The following is a 22,452-nucleotide window of genomic DNA, read 5'->3' on the forward strand; positions in this document are numbered from 1 at the left end:
CTTCTTCCCCTCTGCCGTCTGATTTATCCGATTTCTAAATGGACATTGAATCCATGAACATTACCTTACTACTTTTATTTCTGTTTTTGCACTACTTATAATAAAGGCATCCATTAGTCTTCCGAGACCATGGACCTGCGCCTGGAAAGTCTTCACTCTCCAAGGCGCAGGCCTGGGCAAGGTTGTATGGAAGACCAGCAGTTGCCCATGCTGCAAGTCTCCCCTCTCCATGACACCGATGTTGTCCAAGGGAAGGGCATTAGGACCCATACAGCTTGGCACCGGTGTCGTCGCAGAGCAATGTGTGGTTAAAAAAAACAGATCAAAAGATTGAAAACTAATCAAAAAGGTTAATAGAATGCTGGCTTTTATGTCTCCTCCAAGAGGACCACAACCTTGTCGTTGGGTTTGGAGGCTTGCCTGCCTTAATAACCCAGACAGCTGGAGTCCGGGCTTTGTGCTTTGGCTCTTGGTAGGGTCGCCCATGCCAAACAGATCAAAGGGTCAAGGCCAGACTAAGAGTGCACCAGGTTCAGGGCTAACGACCCCGACTGGTCAAACAAAACTGTTACAGAAACAGCAATGAAGAATCATTCTCCATCTGAGTGTGACGGTATTCCTGAGGCTCCACCCGGGACTTGCACGACTGACAGGAGTGAAAACCGAGTGGAAGCTACTGACACAATGAGGGAAGCCCTGAGCACCGCCAGAGATTTCTAAACATTCCCTAATTCAATTTAAAGTTGTCCATAGAGCACATATGTCTAAAGATAAGTTAGCTCGTTTTTATTCTCATATTAACCCTCTTTGTGACAGATGTCACGGGGAGATAGCTTCCTTAACTCATATGTTTTGGTCTTGTCCTACTTTGGAAACTTTTTGGAAAGACATTTTTAATATTATTTCAAAGGTATTGAATATAAATATTTCTCCCCATCCTATTACTGCTATCTTTGGATTACCTAAAATTTCCAGCAACCTTTCCCCTTCAGCCCGTAGATTGATTGCATTTCTTACTTTAATGGCGTAAAGATGTATTTTACAACATTGGAAGGAGATTAACGCTCCAACTACGTTCTTTTGGTTTTCCCAGACGATACTATGTTCAAATTTGGAGAAAATTAGAAGTAATCTTTATGATCCTTCAGTTAAATTTGAACAGACCTGGATATCTTTTATTCAACATTTTCAGTGAATGTAACTTTTTTTCTTTCTCTGGCCATATTTACATTCCCTTCTTGCTTTTTAACTGTTTTTAATGGAGGTCGGGTTTGAGGACGTGATTGTTTTAAGTTGTTTAACTCTACTTGATACCTAGTTAGCTCATTGCTTTGCTTTGCTTTTTAGATTAGTTGCACGGTGGGGGGTTTTTTGTTTATTTTTTCCTTATTGACATATATGAAAATTAGTATACTATTATATTACCTTGTTATTTTATATCTAAACTGCACTATTTGTATTAACTTCTTTTTGTGTATTAATATCTCTTGTAAAGTTATATTGCAACAGTGTATCAGCGCCTATATGGTTTACCTTTTGTGTACTAATTCAATAAAAAGATTTAAAAAGAAAGCAAGCACCGCCAGAGATGGAGGACCTCGTTGCTGCTCTAAGAGCCAGTGCAAGTGGTAGATGCGGATTTGATTTCTATGTTTAAGAGAAGTTTGGATAGGCACTCTGTGGTTCACATTATGATGTGTTTCTGCTGTTTCTCTCATTGCCGTTTCGTGCGATTTTGATCGGGGCGGCCAGCAGATAACGTAAGATTGGGTTGGGCTGAGCTGAGCTGAATGTGACGTGACGCTTGATGACTCTGTGGGTTGGTGCTTTGTACTCTGTGTTTCTCCCTTGCTTTTTTTTTTGCCGTTTGCGCAATTTTTTTCTTTAGCGCATGGAAGGGCGGGTTGGTGTTTTTCTTCAAATGGGCTCCATAGTTTTTCTTTGTTTCGTGTCTGATGTGGGGAAGATGCATCTCAGGGTTGCATACTGCATACACAATTTGATAATAAATGTACTTTGAATCTTTGGATGGGAGGGCTTTGGTCTGGGTGCAGGTCGATGGGACTAAGCAGAATAATACTTTCGCATGGACTAGATGGGCCGAAGGGCCTGATTCTGTGCGGTGGTGTCTGATGACTCTATGACCATACCTTCTTTCATCACTCCGCTCTTCCCAGCTGGCGAATTCTCTATCACATCCTTGATGAAGATCCCATCATCACTACCACTTATGGTGAACCCGTGTGCGGCAGCTCCCGACCAGTTCGGGAGCAAGACATCCAGATCATCGTCTTTTTTAGCCATCTGCAGAAACAAGACAGCACACAGTATCAGTTAACTACTCGTGCACTGCGGAGAAAAGTCCTGACTGGGAAGTTACGGCTGGCATCAGGCATAGGAGGTCCTGCAGATGCTGGAAAACCAGAGTAACACAGCAGGTCCGGCAGCATCTATGGAGAGGAATAAACAGTCAACATTTTGGGCCAAGACCCTTCATCAGGACTGGAAAGGAAGGAATCAGAATAAGACTGTGGGGAAAGAGGAAGACGTACAAGGTGACAGGTGAGTCCAGGTGAGTTTAGGCAGAGGCAGGTTCCCAGGAAGGACCTATAGCTGTGGTAGCAGGTCTGGAGGAATGCATAGTTGAAATGTCAGTGACTAGCAGAGACTGCAGGGGGCGAGCAGAGAGAGAGAGGGTCTCAATGAACTCCCATCAAGTTTAATGTCACTTGACTGAACATATTAACCGCCAAACGGAACAGCCTTCCTCCAGATCATGCTGGGTCCACAAAACAGACATCACACACACAACACACAAACTAAAATACTACCAAAAATAAGCTGATAAAATATAATTCAAAAGGCAAGTATGGTGCACCACAGGTAAAACAGTGAACAGCTCGCTTTCCTAGTGATGAGACCTCGGGGGTGCCAGGGTACTCATTAGTCTCACCGCCTGAAGGGAGAAGTTGTTACCAGCGCCTGAGGGGAGAAGTTCAGTTGCTGTTCAGACCAAACATCAGAATGGGGAAGAAATGTGATCTCAGTGACTTTTTGTTGGAACGATTGTTGGTGCCAGACAGGGTGCTTCGAGTATCTCAGAAATTGCTGATCTCCTGGGATTTTAATGCACAACAGTCTCTAGAGTTTACAGGGAATGGTGCAAAAAGCAACACCCAGTGAGCAGCAGTTATGTGGGCGAAGACGCCTTGTTAAGGAGACAGGTCAGAGAAGAATATCCAGACTGGCTCAAGATGACTGGAAGGCAATGGTACCTCGAATAACCACGCGTTATAACCGTGTGCAGAAAAGCATCTCTGAATGCACAACATGTCGAACCTGGAAGTGGATGGGCTGTAGGAATCAGAAGACCATAGACATCCACTCAGTGGCTGCTTTATTAGGTACAGGAAGTACCTCATAAGGTAGCCACCGTGTGTAAATGCTGCCTGACCCTCGATCGTACAAGAGAACATCTGGAGAATCTTACCTCTCATCGTATACTGCTCAGCTCAGTCTTCTAATATACAGAAATAAACTCCAACAAATTCAGAGTGGATCAAACTATAGGCATATTTATTGTTTTACTTGCAAGGGAAGTTCAATCTCCAGACAAGCGTCTGGAAAATAGCTTCAATCTCATGATTCATACAAAACACTTTCATATGTTTTACAGAGAACAATAATTAGGTTGCTCAATTTTACACATCTGCATCTGCGCCAAGTGCATCGAGATGCAGCTCCTAAGGGACCGCGTTACGGAACTGGAGCTGCAGCTCGATGACCTTCGTCTGGTCAGGGAGAGTGAGGAGGTGATAGAGAGGAGTTGCAGGCAGGTGGTCACGCCGGGGCCACGGGAGGCAGACAAGTGGGTCACGGTTAGGAGGGGGAAGGGGAAGAGTCAGGTAATAGAGAGTACCCTGGTGGCTGTGCCCCTTGACAACAGGTACTCCTGTTTGAGTACTGTTGGGGGGGGGACAGCTTACCCGGGGGAAGCGACAGTGGCCGTGCCTCCAGCACAGAGTCTGGCCCTGTAGCTCAGAAGGGTAGGGCAAAGAAGAGGAGGGCAGTTGTGATAGGGGACTCGATAGTACGGGGGTCAGATAGGCAATTCTGTGGACGCAGTCCAGAGACCCGGATGGTAGTTTGCCTCCCTGGTGCCAGGGTCCGGGATATTTCTGATCGTGTCCAAGATATCCTGAAGTGGGAGGGTGAGGAGCCAGAGGTCGTGGTATATATAGGTACCAATGACATAGGTAGGAAAAGGGATGAGGTCCTGAAAGGAGAATATAGGGAGCTAGGAAGGGAGTTGAGAAAAAGGACCGCAAAGGTAGTAATCTCGGGATTACTGCCTGTGCCACGCGACAGTGAAAGTAGGAATGCGATGAGGTGGAGGATAAATGCGTGGCTGAGGGATTGGAGCAGGGGGCACGGATTCAAGTTTTTGGATCATTGGGACCTCTTTTGGCGCAGGCATGACCTGTACAAAAAGGACGGGTTACACTTGAATCCTAGGGGGACCAATATCCTGGCCAGGAGATTAGCGAGGGCTACTGAGGTGACTTTAAACTAGAATGGTTGGGGGGTGGGAATCAAATTAAAGAGGCTCGGCGTGAGGAGGTTAGTTCACAACAGGGGGATGGGAACCAGTGCAGAGAGACAGAGGGGTGTAAAGTGAGGGTAGAAGCAAAAAGTACTAAGGAAAAAAGTAAAAGTGACAGGCCGACAAATCCAGGGCAAGCATTAAAAAGGGCCACTTTTCAACATAATTGTATAAGGGCTAAGAGAGTTGTAAAAGAGCGCCTGAAGGCTTTGTGTGTCAATGCAAGGAGCATTCGTAATAAGGTGGATGAATTGGAAGTACAGATTGTTATTAATGATTATGATATAGTTGGGATCACAGAGACATGGCTCCAGGGTGACCAAGGATGGGAGCTCAGCGTTCAGGGATATTCAATATTCAGGAGGGATAGACATGAAGGAAGGGGAGGTAGGGTGGCGTTGCTGGTTAAAGAAGAGATTAACGCGATAGAAAGGAAGGACATAAGCCGGGAAGATGTGGAATTGATATGGGTAGAGCTGCGTAACACTAAGCGGCAGAAGACGCTGGTGGGAGTTGTGTACAGGCCACCTAACAGTAGTAGTGAGGTCGGAGATGGTATTAAACAGGAAATTAGAAATGTGTGCAATAAAGGAACAGCAGTTATAATGGGTGACTTCAATCTGCATGTAGATTGGGTGAACCAAATTGGTAAAGGTGCTGAGGAAGAGGATTTCTTGGAATGTATGCGGGATGGTTTTTTGAACCAACATGTCGAGGAACCAACTAGAGAGCAGGCTATTCTGGACTGGGTTTTGAGCAATGAGGAAGGGTTAATTAGCGATCTTGTCGTGAGAGGCCCCTTGGGTAAGAGTGACCATAATATGATGGAATTCTTCATTAAGATGGAGAGTGACATAGTTAATTCAGAAACAAAGGTTCTGAACTTAAAGAGAGGTAACTTTGAAGGTATGAGACGTAAATTAGCTAAGATAGACTGGCAAATGACACTTAAAGGATTGACGGTGGATATGCAATGGCAAGCATTTAAAGGTTGCATGGATGAACTACAACAATTGTTCATCCCAGTTTGGCAAAAGAATAAATCAAGGAAGGTAGTGCACCCGTGGCTGACAAGAGAAATTAGGGATAGTATCAATTCCAAAGTAGAAGCATACAAATTAGCCAGAGAAAGTGGCTCACCTGAGGACTGGGAGAAATTCAGAGTTCAGCAGAGGAGGACAAAGGGCTTAATTAGGAAGAGGAAAAAGAGATTATGAGAGAAAACTGGCAGGGAACATAAAAACTGACTGTAAAAGCTTTTATAGATATGTAAAAAGGTAAAGACTGGTAAAGACAAATGTAGGTCCCCTACAGACAGAAACAGGTGAATTGATTATTGGGAGCAAGGACATGGCAGACCAATTGAATAATTACTTTGGTTCTGTCTTCACTAAGGAGGACATAAATAATCTTCCAGAAATAGTAGGGGACAGAGGGTCCAGTGAGATGGAGGAACTGAGCGAAATACTTGTTAGTAGGGAAGTGGTGTTAGGTAAATTGAAGGGATTGAAGGCAGATAAATCCCCAGGGCCAGATGGTCTGCATCCTAGAGTGCTTAAGGAAGTAGCCCAAGAAATAGTGGATGCATTGGAGATAATTTTTCAAAACTCGTTAGATTCTGGACTAGTTCCTGAGGATTGGAGGGTGGCTAATGTAACCCCACTTTTTAAAAAAGGAGGGAGAGAGAAACCGGGGAATTATAGACCGGTTAGCCTAACGTCGGTGGTGGGGAAAATGCTGGAGTCAGTTATCAAAGATGTGATAACAGCACATTTGGAAAGCGGTGAAATCATCAGACAAAGTCAGCATGGATTTGTGAAAGGAAAATCATGTCTGATGAATCTCATAGAATTTTTTGAGGATGTAACCAGTAGAGTGGATAGGGGAGAACCAGTGGATGTGGTATATTTGGATTTTCAAAAGGCTTTTGACAAGGTCCCACACAGGAGATTAGTGTGCAAACTTAAAGCACATGGTATTAGGGGTAAGGTATTGATGTGGATGGAGAATTGATTAGCAGACAGGAAGCAAAGAGTGGGAATAAACAGGACCTTTTCAGAATGGCAGGCAGTGACTAGTGGGGTGCCGCAAGGCTCAGTGCTGGGACCCCAGTTGTTTATAATATATATTAATGACTTGGATGAGGGAATTAAATGCAGCAGCTCCAACTTTGCGGATGACACGAAGCTGGGTGGCAGTGTTAGCTGTGAGGAGGATGCTAAGAGGATGCAGAGTGACTTGGATAGGTTGGGTGAGTGGGCAAATTCATGGCAGATGCAATTTAATGTGGATAAATGTGAAGTTATCCACTTTGGTGGCAAAAATAGGAAAACAGATTATTATCTGAATGGTGGCCGATTAGGAAAAGGGGAGGTGCAACGAGGCCTGGGTGTCATTATACACCAGTCATTGAAAGTGGGCATGCAGGTACAGCAGGCAGTGAAAAAGGCGAATGGTATGCTGGCATTTATAGCGAGAGGATTCGAGTACAGGAGCAGGGAGGTACTACTGCAGTTGTACAAGGCCTTGGTGAGACCACACCTGGAGTATTGTATGCAGTTTTGGTCCCCTAATCTGAGGAAAGACATCCTTGCCATAGAGGGAGTACAAAGAAGGTTCACCAGATTGATTCCTGGGATGGCAGGACTTTCATATGAAGAAAGACAGGATGAACTGGGCTTGTACTCGTTGGAATTTAGAAGATTGAGGGGGGATCTGATTGAAACGTATAAAATCCTAAAGGGATTGGACAGGCTAGATGCAGGAAGATTGTTCCCGATGTTGGGGAAGTCCAGAACAAGGGGTCACAGTTTGAGGATAAAGGGGAAGCCTTTTAGGACCGAGATTAGGAAAAACTTCTTCACACAGAGAGTGGTGAATCTGTGGAATTCTCTGCCACAGGAAGCAGTTGAGGCCAGTTCATTGGCTATATTTAAGAGGGAGTTAGATATGGCCCTTGTGGCTACGGGGATCAGGGGGTATGGAGGGAAGGCTGGGGCGGGGTTCTGAGTTGGATGATCAGCCATGATCATAATAAATGGCGGTGCAGGCTCGAAGGGCCGAATGGCCTACTCCTGCACCTATTTTCTATGTTTCTATGTTTCTATACCATTCCATAAGACCATAAGATATATGTGCAGGATAAGGCCATTTGGCCCATCAAGTCTGCTCTGCCATTTCATCAAGGCTGAACCACTTTTCCTCTCAGCCCAATCCTATATCCTTTCATGCCCTCACCAATCAGAAATCTATCAACCTCTGCCTTAAATATACATAAAGACTTGGCCTCCATAGGTGCTCGTGGCAAAGAATTCCACTGATTCACCACTTACTGGCTAAAGAAATCCCTTCTCCTTATCTCTGTTCTAAAAGGAGGCCTCTCTATTCTGAGGCTGTGTCCTCTGGTCTTAGACTCTCCCACCACAGGAAACATCCTCTCCATATCCACTCTATCAAGTGTTTTCACCATTCAATAGGTTTCAATGAGGTCACCCCTCATTGTTCCAAATTCCAGTGAATACAGGCCGAATCATCAAATGCTCCTCGTACAACAAGCCGTTCAATCCTGGAATTCCTCCCTTATCTTGTTCTGACAGTTGTTCTTTAGAAGCTGTGTCCTGTTTACCTCTGTTGTCAAAGCACCCACCCCACCATAAAATACACAACTCCTGTCATAAAAAAGCACCACTTCCTAATATAAAACACACAGACTTGTCAGCCTCTCATCCAAACCAGCAAAGCACTCTGGGATTTCATAGGTTCCATTTTGTTACGTTGCATTTTACAAAAGTTACACATTCATAAAGGCTTCAGGATTACAGATATATTCCTACATTCTGCTGCCTGCCTTATTGTTCAACAAGGAAAGGAGTCGGGTGATTTGAGAAACAAAAAGCAATACAAATTAAACAGTACACTTCTAAAGAGAGCACAAAAGCAAAGAGGCCTTGCTGTGTTTGTGCTTAAAACTCGCAATAGGTCACCAGAATACTCAATGAAGCTTGTCGAGGATATTTGACTTGTAAACAGAAACCGTGTGTTAAAGTAAAACAATAATTCAACTGCAGCTAAAATTCTAGCCAAGAGAATCAAGTGCGAGCCAGCTCTGTCATGGGCACTAGTCTCACCAGCATCAAGGATATCTTCAAAAGACAATGCCTCAAAAAAGGTACCATCCATCATTAAGGACCCCCACCTACTATCATCAGGGAGGAGGTACAGGTACCTGAAGTCACACACCCAACGATTCAGGAACAGCTCGTCCCCTTTGCCATGAGATTTCAGAATGAACAATGAACCAACCCATGAATGCTACCTATAATTTTCCCTCTCTCTTTGCACTACTTTAATTTTATCTTTTATATACCTTTCTTATTGTAATTTATAGTTTTTTGTGTATTGCACAGTACTGCTGCCGCAAAACAACAAATTTCACGACATACACCAATGATATTAATTCTGATGGTTATGTCACCAAAACCACTCGTAAATTTCTACAGAGGTACCTTGGAGAGCATTTGAGCTGGCTGCATCACTGTCTGGTATTGGGGTGGGGGCCATTATTAACAGGATCAAAGTAAGCTGCAGAGAGTTCCATCATGGGCACCAGCCTCCGTAGCGTCCAGGAAATCTTCAAGGAGCGGTACCTTAGAAAGGCAGCGTCCAACATTAAGGACCCCCCCTCACCCAGGTCATGCCCTCTTCTCATTGCTACCATCAGGGAGGAGGTACAGGAGCCTGAAGGCACACACTCAACAATTCAAGAATAGTTTCTTCCCCTCTGCAATCCAATTTCTACCTCACTTTTTTTTTTATTTCTATTTTTGTACAACTTACTTAACTATTTAATATAAATATGCTGACTGTAATCCACAATTTTTTTTCTCTATTATTATGTATTGCATTGTACTGCTGCCGCAAAGTAAAATTTCATGACATATGCTGGTGATATTAAACCTGATTCTGACCATTAGGGTATATTGTTACAGGGATATAACTTGAATTACTGGGCTCGTTTGATGCATACATTCCCATTAAAATGTGTTAACTATAACCTGTTCTGAAGATACCCAGTGGCTGGGGACGTGAATAAGCCCATGGAGTGACCGAAGGACAAGCTTGTGGCATACGAGCTGAGATGATCAGTGATCACCACACCTGGCAGGGTGTTCTAAGCAAACACCACTCGCTGTGTAAGAAACCACCCCACACCTTTCTCCAATGGCATTGAAATTATGCCTTTGATATTAACTATTTACCTTCCAGGGAAAAACAATGTCCAATTGAACTATGCCTCTTATCACCTTGTACACCTCTATCACGTCATATGAAGAGCGTTTGATGGCTCTGGGCCTCTACTCACCGGAACTCAGAAGAATGAGGGGTGACTCTCATTGAGACCTATCAAATGTTGAAAGGCCTCGAAAGAGTGGGTATGGACAGGGCGTTTCCTATGGTGGGGGAGTCTAAATCCAGAGGTCACAGCCCCCAAAATAGAGGGCTGTCCTTTTAGAACGGAGATGAGGAGGAAATTCTTCAGCCAGGGAGTTGTGAATCTGTGGAATTTGCTACCACAGGCGGCTGTGGAGGCCAAGTTATTGTGCATATTTAAGGCAGAGGTTGGTGGATTCTTGACTGAAGGGATACAGGGAGAAGGCGGGAGATTAGGGCTGTGAGGGAAAGTGGATCAGCCATAGTCATAGTCATAGTCATACTTCATTAATCCCGGGGGAAATTGGTTTTTGTTACAGTTGCACCATAAATAATAAATAGTAATAAAACCATAAATAGTTAAATAGTAATATGTAAATAAGTCCAGGACCAGCCTATTGGCACAGGGTGTCTGACCATCCAAGGGAGGAGTTGTAAAGGCAGGAATGACTTCCTATGACGCTCTGTGTTGGGTTCCATGATGAGGAGTGACCCCATTGAAACTGGACGGACTCCAACCGGGGATGAAATGGCGGAGCAGACTCAACGGGCCAAACGGCCTAATTCTGCTCCTATATCCGATGGTCTCTCATCTTCCTTTGCTCCAAAGGGGGGGGGGAACCCTAGTTCACTCACCCTATCCTCAAGACATGCTCTCTCGTCATAAACGCGAACTCCTAAGCAGAGTGAAAATGGTTGCACAGAAGTCGGCAAAAAATGCGCGCGATATCAAGCGTCGTGATTAAGTAAAGCAACTCTTAAAAAGGTAAGGAATAATTAGACCTAATTACCCTTTGTTAATCTTCCTCACATGTTAAATGAAAGCTTTTATCAAAGACCAACCTTATTCACCAGGTTCATTAATTGTTCTCCCTCTCCGCGCCTTGTGGGCGGTAACTGTGCCCGCTTTGTTAGCATTTGTTTCTCACAAGGCCGAGTTGTTGGCTTGACGCTCAACCCAGCACAGAGGGACGGCATGCAAGAAGCCAGCTGGATCCCATCCTGGGACTGCTCACCTCAAAGTGGGTGCCACTTCACCACCGGCAGGCTAACAGTACACTCATATATATCAGGGATTGTCTACGGTGTGGTATGTCGGTTGGAGCAAGAGCTCGGAGGATAGGAAAGGGGGAGGAGCACTAGAGGGAGGTAATGGGCAGGTGAGGGAGAGAGAAATGGGTAAAGGGAATGGTGAAGGGGGGGTGCGATTATCAGAAGCTTGAGAAGTCGATGTTCGTGCCATAAGAACACAAGAAATAGGAGCAGGAGTCGGCCATCTGGCCCGTCGAGCCTGCCCCGACGGCTGATCTGACCACGAACTCATCTCCACCCACCTGCCTTTTCCCCATAATCCTTAATTCCCCTACTGTGCAAAAATCTATCCAACCTTGTCTTAAATATATTTACTGAGGCAGCCTCCACTGCTTCATTGGGCAGAGAATTCCACAGATTCACCACCCTCTGGGAAAAGCAGTTCCTCCTCATTTCCGTCCTAAATCTACTGCCCTGAATCCTGAGGCCATGTCCCCTAGTTCTAGTCTCACCTACCAGTGGAAACAGCTTTCCTGCCTCTATCTTATTCATCCCTTTCACAATGTTACGTGTTTCTATAAGATCTCCTCTCATCCTTCTGAATTCCAGCAAATACAGTACAGTCTCCTCATAGTCTAACCCTCCTCAAGTCTAACCTCCATCGGGTTGGAGGCTGCCCAGGCGGAATACAAGGTGTCGCTCCTCCACCCCGATCATGGCCTTGTCGCGGCGGTAGAGGAGGCCGTGGACGGACAGGTCGGAACGGGAATGGGAAGTAGCACTGAAATGGGAGGCCACCAGGGGATCCTGCTTTTAATGGCTGATGTGAGGATGCTTTCTACGATGGCAGTGTAGAATCGCACCAGGACGCCCTGGGGCAGATGGGATTTTACCAGCTGCTGCTAAAACTACATCGTCTCCCGAGCCTTTGTGTTAATGAAGGAGATATGGTTCTTCCAAGTGAGGTCCTGAAAAATAATGGTTCCTTGAAACCTGAATGTTGAAACGTTGCCACTGGTAGAGTTAACGATGGCTATGTGGAGAGCCACTTCATTTTGTAGGAGTTTACATTACAACGTGTGCTAGAATCAATTATTTTATAAAGTATTAGTTCAATTAATGTCAGACTAAAATTGTAGCTTTTACCAACACGCAATTTTCTAACTCATAGTTTTCACGATATAGGAAGAGGTACAGTCGATGTTTCGGGCCGGGACCCTTCATCCTGACGAAGGGTCCCGGCCCGAAACGTGGACTGTACCTCTTCCTATAGATGCTGCCTGGCCTGCTGCGTTCCACCAGCATTTTTTGTGTGTGTGTTGCTTGAATTTCCAGCATCTGCAGATTTCCTCGTGGCTGCATTTTCATGATATGTGGTGTTTGCCTCCACCTACTGGCAAAAAAGTGGTATAGCTGTTACATGCCAAGCAGCATCTATAGGAAGAGGTCCAGTCGACGTTTCGGGCCGAGACCCTTCCTCAGGACTAAATGACCTCTTTTATGTGTCTTGCTTGAAATTCCAGCATCTGCAGATTTCCTCTTGTTTCAGCTGTTACATAACAGGTTACCACCTTTTCCTTTCTCATTGACTAAGCATCAGTACATGACATACATGTGCATCTTTTAATTGGTCCTTTGCTTAACTCAGGAATTGGCCTTATCTTATGTATAGAAGTGTCAGGCTCTCAGTCCTGAAGAAGGGTCTCAGCCCAAAATGTCGACTCCTTTCCTTTCCCTTTCTTCCACTGTTTTCTGTCCTCTCCTATCAGATCCCCCTTTCTCCAGCCCTTCATCTCTATTACCAACCAACTTCCCAGCTCTTTGCTTCACCCCTCCCCTTCTCCCAGTTTTACCTATCACCTACCACCTTGTACTTCTTCCTCCCCTCCCCCTCCCAGTTCCACCTATCACCTACCACCTTGTACTTCTTCCTCCCCGCCCCCTCCCAGTTCCACCTATCACCTACCACCTTGTACTTCTTCCTCCCCGCCCCCTCCCAGTTCCACCTATCACCTACCACCTTGTACTTCTTCCTCCCCTCCCCCTCCCAGTTCCACCTATCACCTACCACCTTGTACTTCTTCCTCCCCTCCCCCTCCCAGTTCCACCTATCACCTACCAGCTTGTACATCTTCCTCCCCTCCCCCTCCCGGTTCCACCTATCACCTACCACCTTGTACTTCTTCCTCCCCCCCCCCCCAGTTCCACCTATCACCTACCATCTTGTACTTCTTTCTCCCCTCCCCCTCCCAGTTCCACCTATCACCTACCGCCTTGTACTTCCTCCTCTCCCCCCCGATTCCACCTATCACCAACCACCTTGTACTTCCTCCTCTCCCCCCCTCCCGATTCCACCTATCACCAACCACCTTGTACTTCTTCCTCCCCTCCCCCTCCCGATTCCACCTATCACCAACCACCTTGTACATCTTCCTCCCCTCCCCCTACCTTCTTCCTCTGACTCCTCCCCCTTCCTTTCCAGTCCTGATGAAGGGTCTGGACCCGAAACGACGTGGCTGCCTGACCTGCCGAGTTCCTCGGGCACTTTGTGGTGTGTTGCTCTGGATTTCCAGCTTTGGCGGATTTTCTCGTGACCGAGACGATGCAAAGATCACCACCTTGCTGTTGTCTTTCCCTGAGGCTCTTCCCTTAGCTTCATACGTTCTGCATCTGTCCCCTTGTCTATACTTCAAGCTGAACGGCCGTGAGGCAACAAGTTTCCAATTATTCATCGGCTCCTAAAAGATCCCACGCTTGTTAAGTCTGGCAGAATTTGGGAAGAATTGCTGAAACTCCCCAGGCAACGAAGGCAAAGGGGTCAAAAGGCATAGAACGAGGAACCGTTTTGGTAAAGCATGACAGCACTGAAGGCAATTCTACAACAACAGCACACAGGGGCAATTAACAGATTTCTCCCCCTAATAGGCATTTAGACCATAAGACATAGGAGCAGAATTAGGCCATTCAGCCCATCGAGTCTGCTCCACCATCCCATCATGGCTGATCCCGGATCCCACTCGACCCCATACACCTGTCTCCTCTCCCTATCCTTTGATTCCCCGACCGATCAGGAAACAATCAACTTCCGCCTTAAATATACCCACGGACTTGGCCTCCACCGCAGTCTGTGGCAGAGCGTTCCACAGATTCACCACTCTCTGGCTAAAGAAATTCCTCCTTACCCCTGTTCTAAATGGTTGCCCTTCAATTTTGAGGCTGTGCCCTCTAGTTCTGGATACCCCCGCCCTCTTCACATCCACCCTACCTAGTCCTTTCAACACTCGGTAGGTTTCAATGAGATCCAGGAGCCAGTTGGGTTTTAAATCATGGTTTGGTCGTAATCGCCACTACTGAGAAGACCCTTTCTGTTAAATTTCTGGTTATTTATTTAAATGACTGAATTTAAATTCCCTATCTCCATATCCGAATTTGACCATGCCTCAAGATCACTCTTCTGTTGAAGGCTTGGGTCTCACTTTGAGGTATAGATAGACAAATACTTTACTGATCCCAGAGGAAAATACAGTGTCAGAGTAGCATTACAAGTGCACAGATGTACAAATATTAGAAGAGAAGTAAGAAAAAATAAAAAATAAGTTACCTTAAAACAGTCTAACAGGAGGGGAGGGGTAGGTCATCACTTCCCCGGTGATAGGTTGACTCATTATAGAGCCTCACGGCCGAGGGTAAGAATGACCTCATATCCCGCTTTTGGAGCAGGGCAGTTGTCTCAGTCTGGTACTGAAAGTGCTCCTCTGTTCAGCCAAGGTGGCATGCAGAGGGTGGGAAACATTGTCTGGAATTGCCAGGATTTTCCGTAGGGTCCCTTGTTCTACCACAGCCTCCAGTGTGTCCAGTTTGACTCCTATAACAGAGCCAGCTTTTCTAATCAGGTTATTGAGCCTGTTGGCATCACCCGTGTTGATGCCACTGCCCCAGCACGCCACCGCATAGAACCCGTGAAGGAGCAGCCTGCATACGCCAAAGGACCCCAGTCTCCTCAGGAGTGATTGCTTTAGGGAAAAGCCTCATTAACAGCCTAGTGGCAAGCACGATGGTTTACAGTACCGGCGACCCGGGTTCAATTCCCATCGCTGTCCGTGAGGAGTTTTGTACCTTCTCCCCGTGACCGCGTGGGTTTCCTCCGGGTGCTCTGGTTTCCTCCCACAGTCCAAAGACCTACCAGCTGGTAGGTTAATTGGCCACTGTAAACTGTTCTGTGGTTAGGCAAGGGTTAAATCAAGGGTCGCTGGGCGGTGCGGCTGCGCAGTATCTCAATAAATAAATAAACAGGAATAGGAACTGAAAACTGTACTGAGGGACTTGGTAGAAGATATGGCACAATGAGAGAGGACGATGGCGTTAGATTTGGAGGATTTTGTGAGGATCATATTCTTAGCTTTCATATTCCTGCTACAGGCAGTCCAGGGTTCAGGAGGTCAGAGGTCACTGCTGCCCAGTAGAGCGTAACTACTGAATACCGAAAGTCCTAGATAGAGTGGACAGAGAGAGAGGATGTTTCCAATAACGGGGAGAGTCTAGTACCAGCGGGCACAGCCTCAGAACAGAAATACCTCCCTTCAGATCGAGGATGAGGAAGAATTTCTTCAGCCAGAGGGTAGTGAATCCGTGGACTTCGTCGCCACAGACAGATGTAGAGGGCCAAGTCATTGGGTAGATTTAAAATAGAGGCTGATAGTCAGGGCAGCAAAGATTATGGAGAGAAGGTAGGGGGATTAAGAGGGAAAGTAGATCAGCCATGATCGAATGGTGGAACAGGCTCATTCTAATTCTGTTCCCCTGTCTTATGGCGAAGTGGTTTTTGGACAACTCAACCAATATGACTGGCCTCTAACTGTCCTTAAGATAAGTATTTTAAACTGTCTAGGTTTTTGTTCAAAATCACACTGACACGAGCACGTTGCATGATATTATATTGCTTTTGTATTCGTGCAAAACCGTGCAATGCACGTTGGTGTTAATGAAATATGCAATGATTTCAGAGCGATTTGTTCACAAATTCACTTCTGCGCCATGCACCTATACGATCAAAAGGAGAGCACACGTACCTTTGTGTGATTTCTTTGTCTCTTAAAGAAGGAAACAAGATGGCTGCCTCTTCTTCGGCTGGGAATATAGATCTTCTACTTCACTTGTGCTTGCTTCAGGCTCACGGTGCTGGAAGAGAAGCAGCAAATGGTCAAACTCAGCAAAGTTCCAAAGCTAGAGGACATCGCAGACGCTGGAAATCTGAGCAACGCACGCAAAACGCTGGAGGAGCTCAGCAGGCCAGGCAGCCTCTAGGAAAAAGAGTAAACAGTTGACGTTTCGGGCCGAAACCCTTCGACAGGACTGGAGCAAAAAGGTCCCTGATTAGTCAGGGCAGCAAAGATTATGGGGAGAAGGAGGGGTGGGGAATGCGAATTCTCCAGTCCTGCTGAAGGGTTTCCAGATGAAACGTCGACTGTACTTTTTTCCATAGATGTTGCCTGGCCTGCTGAGTTCCTCCGGCATTTTGTGTGTGTCGCTCAAAAGTTCAAAAGCCCTGTGTCTGTACTCGCTGGAGTTTAGAGGAAGGGGAGGGGGATTCTCATTGAAACCCATCAAACGTTGAAAGGTCTAGATAAAGTGAATGAGAAGATTTTCCTAAAGTGGGGGAGTCTAGACCAGAGGGCACAGCCTCAGAATGGAAGGACGCCCCTTTCGAACGGAGATGAGGAGGAATTTCTTCAGCCAGAGGGTAGGGAATCTGTGGAACTCATCGCCACAGACAGCTGCGGTGGCCAACTCGTTAGGTTCATTTGAAGTGGAGGTTGTCGGGTTCTTGATTAGTCAGGGGAAAAGGCCGGCGAATGGGGTTGAGCGGGATAGTAAATCAGCCATGATGGAATGGCGGAGCAGACTCGATAGGCCGAATGGCCTAATTTACTCCTGTGTCTTATGGGTCTTCTAGTCACCATGCTTAATCTCCACTTCAGCTATTAACTTAGTTACTGAATGAGCACTAGGGCCCAGGCAGAAACTCCGACAGGTACAATGAGTTCCGTAGTTAGCCTTTCAACGCGAAGGCCGAATCATCTTTAAAATAGTATTAAGATTAGTTTTACTTATAATGTACACATCATAACATACAGGGAGATATGTTATTTACACCAACGACCGACACAGCCCGAGAGCGTGCTGGGGTGGGGCAGCCCGCAAGTGTTTCCACGTACTCTGGCGCCAACATAACTTGCCCACTGCTCACCAGACAGTACTGCGTAAAAGCCTTGAACACACGTACAGCTAGGGGGCCTGAGGCTTTCGTATTCGTCAGCGTGGAGCGGAGAGTGCCTCTGTCAATCCGGCGGGAGCAAAGGATGCCGGGAACGGCGGAGGGTGGAGCGCCAGGGGCTGGGGGTGGCACGCCCGGCCCTGAGACACCGGGCAGGGTCATTTGATTCCAAACCACTGATCATTACAGAACGTCTCCCTGGTGCTTCCCCTTTTCCCAACCCTAATTCCTCTCTCCCCACCCCCTTCCCACTCCTAGTCCGCAATAGAGACCCATATCAGAATCAGATTTATCCTCACTCCACGTGTCATGAAATTTGTTTTCTTTTGTTGCAGCGCTAGAGTGCAATCCATAAAATTACTACAGTACTCTGCAAAAGTACAGCTAAGACCGGAAGGGCCTGCTCCCCACTGAACCCTTTTCTTGACAGATGTTCATGTCGGAAAAGAGAATATTCGGGAGCAGAATTCCCAGCGAAGCTCGCTGAGCGGCAGGGTTCTCAAAATCCTTGCCAGCTCCCCCCTTCCAGCGCTCAGCGCCTGAGCAGCAAAACGCACCCCCACAGCTGGAATTCGTCCCGCACGCAAGAAAGAACCACCCCAACAATCCCACTTTGAAGGAGGATGAACCTCTCGCTGTTCTGAGACATAAGAGGCTGTGTTTTGACAGCTGCGGAGGAAGTATGGCCTTCGGAGGGCTGAACCACTGATCAGCTAGTGATTCCTTCATAAATCACAGCAGGTCCGGGCCAGTCTCATTGATGAAGCTGCTTTAATCTGATTAAAACATCCACAGACAATCTTTAAACAACTTGTTGGGAGTTTACAATCTCTCACCCTGATATAGCTAAAACAATCTATGTGTTTGTTTATTGAGATACAGGCTCTCCTGGTCCTTCAAACTCTCGATTTAACTGTAGCCTAATCATGAGACACAGACCAACTGATAGCCTTTGGACTGCAAGAGGAAACCCTCATAGTCACAGGGGAGAACATACAACATATAACCATGATCCTTACAGGCAGTGACGGGAATTGAACCCTGAGCCGCCGGCACTCTAAGCCAGTGTGCTAACCACTACCCTACCGTGCCATGCCACAGAAGTTTTATTCCAGGGTGATCGGCTAAGACCAGGGAGCACAACTTTAAAGTACGCTTGTGAGAGTAAGAGTTCTGCACGGACTAGAAGGGCCGAGATGGCCTGTTTCCGTGCTGTAATTGTTATATGGTTATAGTATAGGGGGGATATCAGAGGTAGTTTTTTTTTCAATCACAGAGAGCGGTGGGTGTGTGGAACGTCCTGCCAGGGGTGGTGGTAGAGGCAGATACATCAGGGACATTTAAGAAAGTCTTAGGTGCGTGAATGGCAGGAAGTTGGAGCGCTGTGTCGGGGGGAAGGGTGAGATTGATCTGAGCATAGGTTAAAAAAAAATTGGCATAAAATCAAGGCCTGTAGCCTCACTCACCCTGTTCAATTCATTCTTCTCACCCCTGTCCTGTGGGTTTTGCAACCCCATCCACATCTGGAGGAGGTATCCTGGCGGTCAGTGGCAAAATTGTCCATTCGTATCAGGGGTGAGGAGGAGGAATTTCTTTTGTCAGAGGGTTGCGAATCTGAAATTCATTGCCAAGTTGTTGGGTATATTTAAAACGGAGCTTGATAGGTTCTTGATTAGTCAGGGTGTCAAAGGTTACAGGGAGGAGGCAGGAGAATGGGGGTTGGGAGGGGTCATGGCTGATGGGATAGCAGAGCAGACTCGATGGGCTGAATGGCCTAATTCTGCTCCTATGTCTTACGGTCTTATCTACAAGAAGGCTTGTGTACATCCCTTGTCATCTTTGCCTGTAAGCTCGCTAGGAGAAGTAAAGGAAAGAAAACAAGAATTCACCGACGAAGGAATTTGCTCACACAGACCAGGAATTATTCGCCATTCCCACTCTCGATCACTAAGCAGAAACACAAACAGGACCCGTAACGCGCCCCGGGGCGGACAGGGACATATCACTGCGGACACTACCTGGCCAACAAACTGGCTTTCCTGGAAAGCACCTTAGGGCTATCGAAACGAGAACCTTGCGCCACCTTAGAAGTTTCTTCCCAGAGGAGGTGTCACCTGATCGACCATTTTAGTCAGCCCTCTATCTCTTACCTCCGTCTCTGCACTGTAAACACTTCAAACCACTTTCTGTAACGCTGTTTACATTGTAAATTCATGCTGAAATTTATGTATTTATAGGCATTTTATTCCATATCTGGACTTTAACCCCTAACTTTACTTTCCATATAATTCTTTACAATTGTGGAATGTTGTTTCTCGACACCCTAACCAACACATGGCAGCAAATTCCTAACACGTATGAAAGGTGCAGTACAGCGGGAAGAAAGCTGAATAAATGATGCTGCAGTCGTCAGTCGGGAGGGCATCGGCGTGGCCTTCCACGGAGGGAGAAGCGCGGTGGATGTTACGGGTCGAGACCCCTCGTCTAGAGATTTTGGCTGGCTCACCCTGCCCTCCCTGCAGGCAAACACGGTACCAGCAGTCACCGTCTGAAGCTGCTTGTAAGCACAGCCGGCTGAGGTATGAAAGAGGACTTCCTGTGGACCAAGGAGCGAAGGAGGCAGTGAATGGAAATCCTTCAAATATTCAAAGAGAGGGTCGGCAAGCTCCAAAATAAATACGTACAGGCGGGCCAGCCAGAACCGTGGCCCCAGTGATTTTAGGAATGAGGCGAGGGTATTTTTTTTTTTGAAAACTTGCAGCAAGTGGGAGTGGTCGCCCTGATACACCTAGTTACCTCTGTTTGTTTTTTCTGTGTCAGTCTTGGCTGAGTAGAGCAGTCACTGGTGAGTCAGGAAAGAAGGATTCACATCCTATACCAGAGACTAAAACACCCAGCAGTGCTCAGGCAGCGTCAGTTACTTATTGCAACGCAGGCAAGATCACTGCCCAGCACTCCCACCTTCCCCCCTGCCCCCCCCGATTTAATCCCAGCCTGGCCACAGCACAATTTCCCAACAACCGGGACGTCGTTGGACTGTGGGAGGAAACCCACGCGGTCACCGGGAGAACGTACAGACTCCTTACAGTGGCAGGAGCCGAACCTGGGTCGCCGGTACCATAAAGCGTCGTGCTGGCCGCTCGGCCACCGCGCCGCTTCCAGGTACCAGGCCAACGAAAAGACGGCAGAAGAATGTCTCGGCGCACAACCAAATTCTTTGGCTGTTGAAGATTTGGAAGTGCCCCAGAAGGGTGTGATGAGAAGCTACATCGATTAAACGCTATTTATTAAGCAGGGTTCGCTTGCTCAGTCTTGCCCGATTCCCCGACTGCCTTTGTTTGTGAAGCCCACTACAGAGCACATTCCAACAACATGACAGAGGCATTACAGAGCTTTAGCTTTACATCTGAGGCTTATCTCCATGGATCATTGAAACTATACCAGCTGTAAAGGCCTGTTCCCTTTGTAATCTTGCAATGCCTCCCAGTACAACGTGTGCAGTAACTGTGAGGTAATGTTACGACTATATAAGACCTTAGTCAGACCCCACTTGGAGTACTGTGCTCAGTTCTGGCCACCTCACTACAGGGAGGATGTGGATACTATAGAGAGAGTGCAGAGGAGATTTACAAGGACGTTGCCTGGACTGGGGAGCATGCCTAATGAGAATAGGTTGAGCGAACTTGGCCTCTTCTCCTTGGAGCGACGGGTGACCTGATAGGGGTGTATAAAATGATGAGGCATTGATCATGTGGATAGCCAGAAGCTTTTCCCCCGGGGCTGAAATGGCTAACACGAGGGGGCACAGTTTTAAGGTGCTTGGGGTAAGTTTTTCACACAGAGGGTGGTGGGTGTGTCACATGCACTGCCGGCGGCGGTGGTGGAAGTGGACACTATAGGGTCTTTTAAGAGACTTTTAGATAGGTACATGGCGCTTAGAAAAACAATTTATTGCTCATCCCTTCTTGAACCTGAGGTGTAGGGACACCCACAGCGCTGTTAGGGAGGGGAATTCCACGATTTGGACCCAGCGACAATGAAGGAACAGCGATTGCGTTTCCGAGTCAGGACGGTGAGCGACTTGGAGGGGGATGGCCAAGTGGCGGTGTTCCCGGCTATCCGCCGTTCTAGACGGTGGTGGTCCTGGGTCTGCAAGGTGCTGCCTTGATGCAGTGCGTCTTGTCGATAGTCCACACTGCGCAACTGTCCGTCGATGGGTTAGGCTAGGGCTAAATCGGGGGATTGCTGGGTTAGGGTTAGAAAGGGCCAGAAGGGCTTATATGCCAATAGAGTTGTAGAGAAGTACAACACAGAAATTAGCCCTTCGGCCCATCTAGTCCATGCTGAACCACTGAAGCCATCTACTCCCATCAACCTGCACCAGGTCCTTAACCATCTAAGTACCTTCCAAGTATTAGTTAAGTAAATACCCGCACTCTGTTTAATAAGTAGCTTATCGGATGAATGACTTTACCACACCCTTTCAAGGCATTTCCAAGACTAAACAATGGATGTGAAATCTGAACTGGGGTAAAGAGTGAAAAGGAGCAAGGAATAACTTTCTCTCTCTCTCTCTCTCTCTCTCTCTCCCCCCGAGGGACTTTGTGGTCGCCGGCCGCGATAAACCCACGCTATTGTGTAAAGTGGGCGCAGGCCCAAAGGCACTGTGCACACAGGGAATGGCCCCCACCTGCAAGGAAAACACAGGTTGCCCAACATCAGGAGCTCAGCCAGGTAAAAAAAAAATATATATATCTCTCTTGGTAATCAAAGTTAAGCAGAGCGGAAATGTGGAACGCAGACCAGTGTCAACATGAAGTACAAAGCAAACTGAGCAAAAAACCCAGGCAGCAGGTGATTGACGGAGTCGACGCTCCCCTCCCCGTGACTAACCAGACTTTCTGACATCAACGCTGAGGCAAAAAGCTCCCCTCAGTCAAATTCCGTGTACCGCAGAGAGCATTTTAACTGGATGCATCACCGTCTGGTATGGGGGGGTGGTGGGGGCTACTGCACAGGATCGAAGTAAGCTGCAGAGAGTTGTAAACTCAGTCAGCTCCATCGTGGGCACCAGCCCCCGTAGTATCCAGGACATCTCCAGGGAGCGGTGCCT

At 47.0% G+C, this 22,452-nt stretch overlaps 1 protein-coding gene across 1 annotated transcript in view; it reads right to left on the bottom strand.

The window, feature by feature from the left end:
- ahnak (AHNAK nucleoprotein) overlaps positions 1–22,452 on the bottom strand; it is a 78,235-nt gene that overhangs the window by 25,159 nt on the left and 30,624 nt on the right. The window contains exons 2-3 of the mRNA XM_063036379.1: positions 16,135–16,243; positions 2,151–2,304 (exon numbers count right to left, since the gene is read on the bottom strand). Of these exons, the coding sequence (XP_062892449.1) occupies positions 2,151–2,304 (154 nt within the window). The 5' untranslated portion in view covers positions 16,135–16,243. The remainder of the gene's footprint in view (positions 1–2,150; positions 2,305–16,134; positions 16,244–22,452) is intronic.

This window comes from Mobula hypostoma, chromosome 30 (genome assembly GCF_963921235.1).
Source record: "Mobula hypostoma chromosome 30, sMobHyp1.1, whole genome shotgun sequence".
Taxonomy (NCBI): Eukaryota; Metazoa; Chordata; class Chondrichthyes; order Myliobatiformes; family Myliobatidae; genus Mobula; species Mobula hypostoma.